The following is a 12,975-nucleotide window of genomic DNA, read 5'->3' on the forward strand; positions in this document are numbered from 1 at the left end:
AATCTCCCTTAATTGGAACTGGCCGCGCGATGCGACAACATAATGTGAACGCATTGTTGTTGAGCGTGCATTCTTCGCGTAGGATTCAATGAGACGAATCAACTGCACTCAACGTCTATGGGAATGTTAACTGACATACAAAATCAATGAGATAATTAAATGACAATAATGTTATTACAACTACGCGGGACAAGCCAAGCAAGCATTGATACCAGCTCTTTGGCTGGAAATTTTCTTTGCAAGATTTTTCACTCATAAAATAAGAATATCGGGCGTATGCTAACCCGCACATTCGTTCTGGGGGCACTCACTTGTAAAACTGCTTACTTTATTGCTCCACCGCTCTGGAAATACGAAGTTCACTGTAGCTGGCCACGTGACGTTGTACTCGGCTTTACTGCGTCTGTATACGACTTTTAGCAATGTTTAATATTCGTATAACTAGAAACATTCAAACTTATATCAAAAGGCTGGGAAACTCATTAGCTGGTACGAATACTAAATTTATAACGGAAAATGTTTAAAATTTTCTACACAAAAAATCCCTTTTAATAACTCATAACCATATTTTTTTCGAAGGGGTTAGCAGTAGTGCGACTTAAGTATCCACTTTTCGCACTGTGTATTTCATCTTATTACATTGTGATAGGGGGCGAGTCTGTCGCCATATCGGGCACAAATTGCAGACTCTCGGGTTGATTACGAGCAGAAAAACCCAATATCACTGGTCAACCAGGGCTTCGAACCCGGTAATTTAGAGCGGTGTTGTGCCGCACACGTGACAACTACGCCAACGAGCCCACCGGTATCACAAAATATATCCTTTGTTAAATGTATGAGTAGGTCAACTTTACTATGTTTTTTCGCTATCGTCATTTTAATTTAATTATATTGGGCACACGGTACAAATAATACACATAACTCATAAGGGGTATGTAAAGAGTAACGATCTCCATAATCACGTTAGACGTCCAAGAGATCACTGATTTAATAATAACTATGTTTCTAATACAATGTATTTATTGCAAATGGAAATTATAAAACTAGCATAATATAATAATATAATGTTCAATGGCTTTAAGAATTTTCACAAAACATATTTTACACCACTTTGAACGTTAATTATTGCAATTGCATTATATAAATATATTTTAGCAAAACTCTGTTGTTATAGTTACATAACAATGACTGAATTGTGCAGACACTAATCACGTATATCTTGACAACCTATCAGACCATAACCGGAATCTACAGAATAGATCGATCCAGTTATACCTTTGGCTTTATCGCTCGTTAAAAATGCAGCCAATTCAGCGACTTCATCAGCTTTAACCAATTGTTTTAAAGGAGCTAATTCTTTTGCGCCTTTCCAAGCAGCGTCGCTATCTTCTTTGCTGGATCCAGCGTTTATCAAAATATTCGTAGCCACCGGTCCGGATAAAATACAATTGACTCTGACACCTTTTGGGGCTAATTCTAAAGCAACGCATTTTGAGAAATGATTTAGAGCTGCTTTAGATGTGCAATAAACAATCAATTCTTTAGAAGTCAAGACAGCCGATACACTTGATATATTGACAAGACATCCCTGAGATTCAATTAAAATCGGTGCCACACAGTTGGTGATACGAACGATACTTCTCAAATTATTCTTCATAACTTCATCGTAAACCTGAATTATATTTGGATCCAGAATTGTTGTCCGTTTACAAATTCCAATACAGTTGACAACAACGTCGATTCTGCCAAATTCTTTCTTTGCGTTGTTAATAACTTTTTCTACGAGATCATCGTCGGCAAGATCGGCGACCGCAGTAAATACTTTAGTACGACTCAACTTCTCGCACACTTCCGCTGTTTTCTTTAGACCGTCTCCGTTTTTATCAATTAGATATAACCTTGCCGATAATTTTGCAAAATTTATAGAAATGGCTTCTCCGATTCCTGAACCTGCACCCGTAACTAAAACTATTTTATTTAAAAAAGTCATTTTTCCAGATTTTTTTTATATAATCATATAGATCACAAGCTAACACTTTAAAGCGAGTGGCGATACTAAATTACTATTACCACTATTAACTGCAGATATCTTATCACTTCCACGATTACGATTGCTTATTTTGTTTTCGTGTTTAATCACATCGAATCGCGTAATAAAACAATGTAAAATACGACACACTATGAGCACCACTTACTGCAAATAGTGAGATATGAAAACGAACTGTGTACAGTACGTGATCACTGCTATCATAATTAAAATGTTAATATATTTTGCTCATTTACATGGCTATTGATATATAGTAATATGTTAAACACACAATTAAAGTAGATGTTATTTTAGTATTATTTAGCTTGTAATTATTTAAACTACTTACGTTATTTAATGGATTAACCATAAAGACTACAGTGCACAGGTATGTTGCGTTTATTGAAAGTGTCATTTTTATTCAATTAAGGAAAATACGTCTTGTTCTATTTTACATGGCAATAAGAACTACATTCACACACACGGTACATTTTCATCCATGAACAAGCACTTACATCTGTGAATAAATAAGGTATATAATTGTATTTATTTTATTGGTTGTATTTGAAACATCTCTTTAACACGCTCGGACGGGCCGTCGACGAAGAAAAAACGTACCTCCATGCCGACGCCGCCGGCGCGGCGGCAAATCGCTTGGCAAACATTAGCTAAGCGCGCGTGAAATTGTCTGTGCCATCTATAGTCGACCGCCGGCCGTTCTGCATACATTAGTTTATGGCACCGAGTGACTCCTATTGTAACGGCCGAGTTAAAACTGGTGCATATCAAACACACAGCCCAACACGTTGATCTGTTGTGAATTTATGCATTATATATACTATACTATACTAGCTTCCGCTCGCAGCTTCGCCCGCGTGGATTTCGGACTTCAAAAATGGAGCCGGTCGCGAACGTTCGAGAATGTTCGTTTTACGAAGCTACTCGCTAGGTGATTCGCTAGCCTCTAGGTGCCAAGCAAGCCGCCTGCCTGTGCGTTCGCGACCTTATATATATACAAAAATAATCCTTATAGCATGATTCAGTATTCACGCATGATGGCTTATTATTAGCGTATTTCATGTATAACTTTGGTGTTTCTATACCGATTTCTATGATTCTTTTTTATGGAATATTTAATAATGTTACCTTTTTTTATTAGGGATGACTGAGAGTGTTATAAACGTAATAGTAGACAAATATAATGAGAAAGCTTCGAACTGCTAAGCTATCGGGAGTTACACGTGTTATTGTGAGTCAACCATAAAAGATAGACACATGCTGTCGTGGGATATTTTTTACATCATTTTAAGGAGAACATTTCCGTCATACATGATTTCTGTGTAGCTTTAACCATTAAGGTTGCACACGCGACGGAAGCTTAAAAATGGAGTAACTTCTCCCGTTTTCTCAACATTTCCCTTCACTGCTCTGCTCCTATTAATTGTAGCGTGATGAAAAGTATACTATAACCAGCACAGGAGTATGACAAATAATTGTACCAAGTTTCGTTAAAATCCGTCGAGTAGTTTTTGTTTCTATAACGGTTATACAGACAGACAGACAGACAGACAAAAATTTTACTAATTGCATTTTTGGCATCAGTATCTATCCCTAATCACCCCCTGATAGTTATTTTGGAAATATATTTCATGTACAGAATTGACCTCTCTACAGATTTATTATAAGTATAGAAGATATAGATAGATATAGATAGATAAGCAGACGGTTAGTTTATAGGTGATTAGGATTCACGACATAAAAGTAGTATGAAAATTTTACTCTAAAGGTTTTGTCATGCAGCAGCCGACGCGACGGGGCAGAACGGCGACGCGACGCTGGCGCTCAATTGTATGGAAGTTGAGCGCCGAACGCGACGTCTCTATGCGACGTATTCTATATTAACTAGTACTTTACAATTTACAATTGTGTAGTGTTTACAAAACCTTAATTCCTACGTCTCAAGACAATTGCCAAAAAAGGTTCCTACACTGAATATATGTACTTAGTTGAGTTATATTAACCAGGCAAATCCGATGATTTGCTTTTCACTATAATCATACATATCTAGTCAATTAAGTGGCCCTAACTGAACGAACTTAAAAACAACCAAAAACAAATAAAAAATATCACCAAAATTATATTACCGCAGAACAATAACAATCAAATCATAAGTGAAACACTGCGTGATATGAACGGCGTATATTTGAATACTATAATTTTTGTACCTGCATTTTACGGACCATAAAAATTTCATAAGCAGCATTCAGCCGAACGTATCAACATTCTGTTTTTATTCAATAAAGGGCAACGATTTAAAGGGACGATTCATATTACAAAAAACCTTTGTTATTTTCAAATCGATCGGGGCCGCATATGGTTCCACATAAAAAAGAATTATGAAACACAAAATTGCATTTAATTTAGTGTTATTTATAAATTTTTTACACTGTATTATTACATCAATGTTTAAATTAAACGTAACATCGTTTAATATAAGAGTATTCTTTCTTTATTTGATTTCTCTCTTAAGATACCTACTGTAAAATTTGACAATTTCGTTAATATTCGTCACATTTTGTCATTTTCTTTTACAAAAAGACCGTAAGTTTGAAGCAAACCGGCACACTTATTTTTATTGGAACAATTCTTATATCCTATCGCTAACCAGATTTACGTTTCAGATTACTTACCTATTTATGATCCGTAAGCATCTGAATGCTCAAATCATTAAATTAAGCTTTTTCACAAAATTCCACGATGTAATTGCATTAATTATAATTATTGAATGTGTTATCTGACAATTATCACATACGCATGATACATTTGTTCATGTATTTATCTAGCTTCACTAGCAATTTTAATTAGGCACCGACTCCAAAATTGGTATCCAGTAATTACCTGTTCATTTCTGGTTTTGAATGGTTTAGAATGCGGTTTAATTTTTTGTTAAAATTATTTTTATTAGTCTATCATATTTTACTTCGCGAATAAACAAGTTCACTTGATAGTGGTCATTACCGTCAACCAACACACAGAATACCTACTACTAACTAATACCTATTTTTTCTCGATCTGGGAAGCAAATCCAGAAAAATCGATACCTACACCGAAAAGATCATAATAAAATCTACTTCACAAACAATATTACCTAATACACCGGAATTCGCTACGTGAATGTTTATAAAGGAAAAAAAATATTATAAGGCCTTAGATCCACAAAAATATTGTGACCGTAAAATATATAAATTCAATCACTCTTAATTTACCTTACAACATCGAACACATCTCTGATATTAATTGCTCGTGAATGACATAATTAATTATGAGTATATTTAGAACTCTATTGTCAATTTGTAATAAATATGCAAATTTATTAAATGACTCATTACGCACACCTCATAACGATTCAAAGAAGAATAAGGTTATTATAAAAACCTATTTCGCGACGGGGCATTCGCAAAAAATGTCGGCAATCCTTAAAAGGAATTTCTCAGCCAATACCGATCGCTTGTACGAAATCGAGCAGCGTTCCATTCAATCCTTTGTCGCAGCGATTTGATTAAAGTAAAGGGGCCGCAATAGTACGCAAAAGAAGTTTTGCGTCAGAGGAAGTATCACGTTTACAAATGGCACACCGGCGGCATTGTGAACGGGAAGACTTCTAGTTGAAGGGCAATTGAATCCGGACACGGGAACCCAATGTTCATTTTTCTCGACACGGGATACCCGCTTGTAAATTGAAAACGCCGACACCGATATCTGTACGATCTTGAGAATAAAATGAGATCAACAATTCTATCAGTGTATTGTGGGATTGGCGCGATATAAAGGTGTTAATATATACGTTTAAAAGTGTCAAAGTGACGCGAAGGTGTGAATCCACCCACTTTTACCAACGCCCACTAATCATATTGGTAAATGGCACTATCAGTGGTATTAGGTACTATAATTGAATCTTTTCTACAGTAAAAATTACAGCAGAAACATAATAGGTTCCATTGTGGCACATACTTAACATTTTTACACTACTCTGGCAAACTGAAATATGACTCGCATAATAATAATTGATGATCACTTGAACTTTTTCCTATGATTTTATTATAACAAAATATTATGTGAAATGAATGACATTGAAACTTTTCCTTGGGTCTTTAATAGTCTTAATAGTTTGATTATAATAATTGATGATCGACTTATCAATTTGTTTATCGTTTCTTAGCTCTTTTTAACCATAATGTCTAAAAACACGGAAGGCCACTTAAATTAGGTATATTAATAAATATCACAGCGACTAATAGCCATCGTCTATTTTATTATTGTCATTTATACCCATTTACAATAAACGAACGCGTTAAATATCGAAACATAAATCGCGACGAACTCGAAAATCCACTTAAAAGTAACAGACCATTATACGAAACCCACGCTCGCAAAAAAATCGGAAAAAAATAATTCACATGCAAAAAGTCAACAAGACTAACATAAAGCGTTAACTCATCGTGGAACAACGTTGGGATCATCAACGAAGTGAGGATTTACGATCACGTGCGTGCAAGCGAGCGCATACCGGCGACACGGGACGATCGCGCGGCCCATCAGAGATGCAAGTAATTAAATCCTTAAACGAGTGTATAACAAGAATGTGTTTTTAAATCTACCCCGCGAAGCCGGAGTACTCCGCAGCCGACGGCGACACTTATTTACGATGAGTTTTCGCGGCGGGGGACACCGCGCCTAATTTCTCGACGCGACGCGGTCTCGCGCGATTTATTTAAAATGAGATTCTTTTGTCGGACACCCCGCCGGGCCACAATCGATAATGCGCCAACCGAGCTAGATTGGAACGATCTCGCACTGATTAAGTTACAAAATAATTTGCGATGCGCCTCGTTTATTTAATTGTTGTCGGTAAAAATTTTACAATTCTCCTCTTATTTACAAATATAACAAATGACGATTAAATTATGTTTCAATTTGTATGATAAAGATTAACTTCAACGAATTTAATAATCTTTTATCAAATGTCCATTTATTTAAATTTAAAACAACTTTAACCTGAGAAGCTAAAAAAGCAATTGCACTTACTTTGTAACATTTTATGTCTACTCCAAAAACGAACTTATATATGCTGACACTGTCGACTGTTTACACTTTACTTATAAAAGAAAGTATTCCTCAACAAGACAAATACATAGCGTGACATCACATTTGACTTCAACTGCGTAAAGCCTTCAAAGGTGTCATAAAATTTAAGACAAATGATCAAAATCACTCGTCGCGGATGTATATTATTGCTTACACGTAAAAACACTTACTTATACGACTTTGTCGACACTTAATTTGGCCTTTACATTCAATGTTTCTTCGCTGACGAGATTTCATTAGGTAAATCTTCTTGGTTACACATAACCAGAGTGTGATAATAAAGAGGGGATATTATGAATAGCTATTTAAGTTCTCTATTTTCTTCAATCGTAACATAACAAGTTTTATTTTAAATAATCTAATTCAATAATTAAACAATTCTCAAATACTTATAATAATTCAATGACAGGTGCTACTTTAAAACAAAATAAGTTCAATATATGTATAGACAAATATACAAAACGTTTTTCTAATATAACGTTTTTATAATATTTCGTGTTATTTTAAAACACTTCTGGGCATTCTTTTATGGCATAAAAAGCGGTAAAGCTTTTTTCAAACGATACCCATATTAAACTCAAAACGTTAGGATACAAAAAGTCATAATGATGACTTTTCGAACACACACACCCATAGATTAACACACACAAAAACATTCGAAACCAGTTCCGTCAATAGTAAAACAATAAAAATTACGACAAATGGACGGACAGCTTGTTAAGCATATAAAGAATTCCAATCTCATGTTTATGATGTAACGTGTGGCACCTCACGGAGGTTTATTATAAAAGCCATCCATTATGGAAATCGAAAGCGTATAGACGGACAAGACAAATCGGCCGGTAGAAGGGTCGGTAATTAAAACAACGCTAATTCCGTGCTACGTTTTGTGTCGCGTCAACTTGGACAGAATTCATTAGTATTGTGTCATGTGAAATCGTTCGTATCGGCCCAATATCCGTCGCGGCTACGGTAATTAACCGTCGTGAACCTTTCGCTCCACAGTCGTGTACTGTCAAACTTAATCGATTTTTGCGTTAAGCCCAACGCCCGAAGGTGATGTCGGAAGAAGCCTCTGCAAATCCATCACCGTTAACGACCTGCAACTTGCCTGTAGGGTGGAATTTTCGCGTGCTACGTGACAACGCCGCGATCGGAACACGCGGGTTGAACACTATAAACAATTTATGTGGGTCGAACTGATGGCGGTGTAATTTTCATCATAAAATTATTACCCCGTTATATTAAATCACATGTGATGATATTCTGTGATGTTTACAATCTTAATAAATCTATGTATATTGCAGATATGTGTTCAATAAAACGTAACTAAATATGTATATTAATCGTTGTATATCTCACAGATACTATTTAATATTATGCACATTATTTGTCGGTCCCTAATTATTTTTAATGCATACGATAGAGATTAAACTCCATCTAAAGCACAGGTAGAAACAGATGAAATAGATAATGATGTATTGGATTACAATTATCATATCAGTCTGTTAGATCGGCAGGGTTTTATGGCGGCGATAAGGCGCGGCAGCTGGGCCCAACGAAAATATAAAGACACCTTTTAATGAGACCGGTCCCATCAGAATGTGAGAATCTTTTGAATGGACGGGTTTTATACGTGTTAAATACTTCAAAGGCTATTTTTACGCTTGTAAATGAACCTTTTTACGACATCAATCCTATATGAGAAATCGTCTATAAACAACAGCAAGCATGTAAGATAATGAACTATACTTGTTTTAATAACACATGAATCGCTTAGTCATCCAAGTTCCGTCTACGAAGAGCAACACAAACAGCAAGTATTTTGTGACAAGTTTGACAATGCCTTCGGAGTCGAGTGCAATCGGTCTGAAGAACGGAGACGACATTGGACAAATATTAGTGGAACGCGCAAAACCATCGACGTTGACCTCGGAGAGGTGTCAAAAGTTGGACGAAGCAATTGACACGCAGCGTAAGCCACGCGTGAGAATATTTGAAGAAATATATTCTTAGTTTATTCTATGCCGGTAATGAATCATTTCGTTAACGGTCACTTTCAACACTTGGGAACATCTCGTACACGTTGTAGATACAGCAGGCTATCGACCTCTCTCGGATCAATTTACATAATTACTGTCTTGACAACAGGAAAATATATAACAAAAATTATATAAACGAAATCAATACCGATCGGATGGAATATTTTGTTTATGATTTATTATGGTAACAAATATCCTAACACCGTTTTCTTTACTTTTTTAAGAAAGATACTATATCGTAAATATTACTAATATGAAACATGTTTTATTTAACGACTAACTAACTAAAGCCATTCATGTATTTCATTGAACAATTTAATTCGAAATTCAACAAAAACACTCATAATATAGATTTTAAAACTACAAGTACCAAAAGCAATTTTAGAAACTTATTAACCGTGAACTCATCGAATAAACATGCGTTATATCAATTCCAAAATACCAATTAGCAGTTAATAAAATTAATTCCAACATTTACATAAACATTGGCATGTTTAGCATTTTTTTAATTACTAAACTATTTGGACCGCGTCGTGGTATCGTTACAACTTACAACAAATATCATAATTCATAAATATATACAGTTTATAGAGGCTTGGAATCGACACACGATTTTTATTGATGAATAATGTGTTATGACAGGAGGAATGTGGCATTGTTATGGTTTATATCAGGTGTTAATTTATATCCATAAACGGTCAGCATACATAGTTATACGACTCGTAAAATGACGAATGAATGAACCACTGCATTTTGGTCGCCCCCACACGCGGCCCGCCCGGTTTTAATTTTACACATAAAACTTACATTAAAAATACTATGTACACATATAAATGAAATGTGTTATACGCAAGGAACGTGCACATCGTAATTTTTAAATAATAATAATGCTTACACCTTGCAGATACTGACTTAATTCGCTACATTATATTCTACATTTCTACTGGGCTTTCACATTATTTCGTCACATTCTAATTACTTACTTAAGTTGACTTCACTTATCATTAAGTGCATGTCATCACTCTATCGTACGTAAATAAAAAAGAATACGGTAAAGTACTTTTATCCTAATAAACAACAATTTGCCATTCATTTTTATTAGCTACGTTCCTAACAAACTCGTACAATCTACCTAACACGATTAGATTTCTGCAAGCTATGACTTACTAATTTTTTAAGCAAATTTATAACCGCAACCTAGTTCCACGCCTATTATGACATTGAGCACAAAACCATTATTCCCTTGGCGAACTATATTTAAAATTCAGTATATACGACGTGGTCTCCGGCCACCGTAAAATACCATAATTATTCATAATTACGAGCGTGCACGACAAACAGTTTCAGATTTATGGCTGCTAATGAACCTGAACGCATCGAGAACAAGATGTAGTTTACTCGCTGGCGCGATGGAGTTAATCCTCATTTGTAACACAATTTGTCATTGCTTTCAATTTACAATCTTGCTATCAATTTACGTTCCTTCTAGACGTGTTATCGATTACCGTATTTTCGACAAGAAAAAAGTGCAAGGTGTAATGAATGTACACAAGTCAGTGATAAAATTGTTATGATTTCCTCATTTATAATTACGTGCCACATATTAATAAAATCCTTATGTCATTAGTAATTACTGTCGAATTATATATAATCTATCATTTACGCGTAACGTTTGATTATAAAGTCTACAGTCATGTTGCAAATGTAACAACACATTTAATAGACAGATCAGTACATTCCACAATATGTTTTAACAAGTGTATTATTAGTAGAACGTGACGATAACTCTCGTATGCCAATTACTCGTGACTGATAGCTGATAATAAACAAGCGGACTCGATTTATTATGAAACACGAAAATATTTAACCGACAGACGTAAACAAATGTAAAAACATCAGTCACTAAACGCCGATGTTTAGATAATGACAGTTAAATCGCGGCAGCGGCACCGCGTTACGCTCCAAATCAAGTATACTGAGTCATCGTTTGTTTATTGATATTTATAATAACAAATTAATATAAATATTATATTTTATTCAATTAGGCGATTCGATTTAAACAATGAGAAGAAAAATAAATAACGACAAACCATTTCCAAGCAGCCCAGGTCAGTAACTAAACGTAAACACCCCAGAAAATATATAAATTATTTTTGTACTCGATTAGGGTTAGAAATAACCTTCTCCAAACACGTAAGCTGTAGCTTTATTCCAAAGCCGATACTTACCTACTTATGTCGAAATATAGCTCGTTTAGTTATTAAGCAATAATTCCTCATCTTAAAAATTAATTAAACCGCCTTCAGGCATTGGTTTTATAACGGGGGAGTGTCAAGAAACGTACACGACAATTAGATTGATATCTTCATACCCAACTTCATCAAGAGCTATTCCATCAATTAGCGAAACACAACGTATTTAATCAATGATAAAAAAAAATTAATGACTTTACGAGAGCCGACCATTCCGCGCCACTTCGATTATCTTCTCCACTATTCCGATACATCTAAATATTTTCGTATATTAAATTGATTTGTTACTTTGGCAATTAAGATGTCATCGACGCGTTTAGATTTATATGTGGCAATTAGAGGAGCATAATCTCCACATGAATATTGATCAGTTCGTAGACATTTATAAACAGCTTACAATTAGAGCCGATCCGGTACTAACGGTGAACGTCGCTTAAACGTACGCAGCCATCTTGTCAAACAACTAGATTACACCTCATTAAGGATATAAAGATTTGACGCACGCGAGTAATAAGTATATAGCCATAATGTGCACGGAACGCTGGTATCAGTGTCATATCTCGGACGAATGCCGTGAAATGTTCTCATTAAATCTTAATTATATAATCAGATCGTAGTATAGATACATACGGCTCATAATATTATGTCTATTAAATTATATTTTCTAAGAAATAGTTGTCAAATTTAATATTTTTTTTTTTTTTATTATAATAAAGTTGTGTATTTTAAGAACAAAAACAGAATTTAATTCTTTCTATCTATAATATGTGTCACACGGCACTTCTTTTTCAAACAGATAAGAGTGATATAACTAGAAGATTTAAATACACACAACAGTAAGACACCGCTTAAAGAGTTATGTATTTTTACAGCTCAAATGTTTTTGAACAACACACCACTTTGTTTGTAAGCAATCAGTCGGAACAAGTGCATTGGCAAACAAAAATATATGACATTTTATTTTGTACTCCGAAAATCCAAATGATCCTCATTTTGCTAAACACCCTGCATACTCGTAACTTTATGGACTATTACAAAGGACCTTAAAAACTTCGTTAGTTCCAATAACAATTTTAATGTGTAGTATACGCGTAAACATAAGAAATCCTTTTAACTAAAGATCTTGAAGAATTCATCGGTTCTTACAACAGTTTAGCATAGTTACACACAATTCAGCATTTCAAACTTCCATTAAGGTAGCCTGGCATGTAAGTGTTTTACGATAAAAAAATGAAAGAGACATACATAAGCATTTTGTAAACAGCAATTTTCATTTATTTGCTTAATTACATACAGTCCTATTGTGAATTAGAATCTTGTTATGTTAAGAAACTTTACAAACGTTAAAGAATAAAACAAGTAGAACAAAACAATACCAATAAATTTGGTATGTGTTTATAAACTAAAAAGAGTTTAACATAAGTTCAGTTAATTTTGTATCTGACTGTACAAAGTAAAGGTAGTTTGGATCCGTTGCGACAGTTTCAAACATTAGCTGCAAAGGAGAATA

General features: G+C 34.7%; 2 protein-coding genes across 2 annotated transcripts in view; both read right to left on the reverse strand.

Annotated features, from left to right (window-relative positions):
- LOC115445640 (lysine-specific histone demethylase 1A) overlaps positions 1 to 12,975 on the reverse strand; it is a 268,821-nt gene that overhangs the window by 121,699 nt on the left and 134,147 nt on the right. The window lies entirely within an intron of this gene.
- On the reverse strand, positions 1,007 to 2,188 carry LOC119189765 (3-oxoacyl-[acyl-carrier-protein] reductase FabG-like). Its single transcript, XM_037440311.1, has one exon. It carries the CDS (start codon positions 1,988 to 1,990, stop codon positions 1,205 to 1,207), a length of 786 nt encoding a protein of 261 aa, XP_037296208.1. The 5' UTR covers positions 1,991 to 2,188; the 3' UTR covers positions 1,007 to 1,204.

Source organism: Manduca sexta, chromosome 19 (genome assembly GCF_014839805.1).
Source record: "Manduca sexta isolate Smith_Timp_Sample1 chromosome 19, JHU_Msex_v1.0, whole genome shotgun sequence".
In the NCBI taxonomy this organism is placed as follows: Eukaryota; Metazoa; Arthropoda; class Insecta; order Lepidoptera; family Sphingidae; genus Manduca; species Manduca sexta.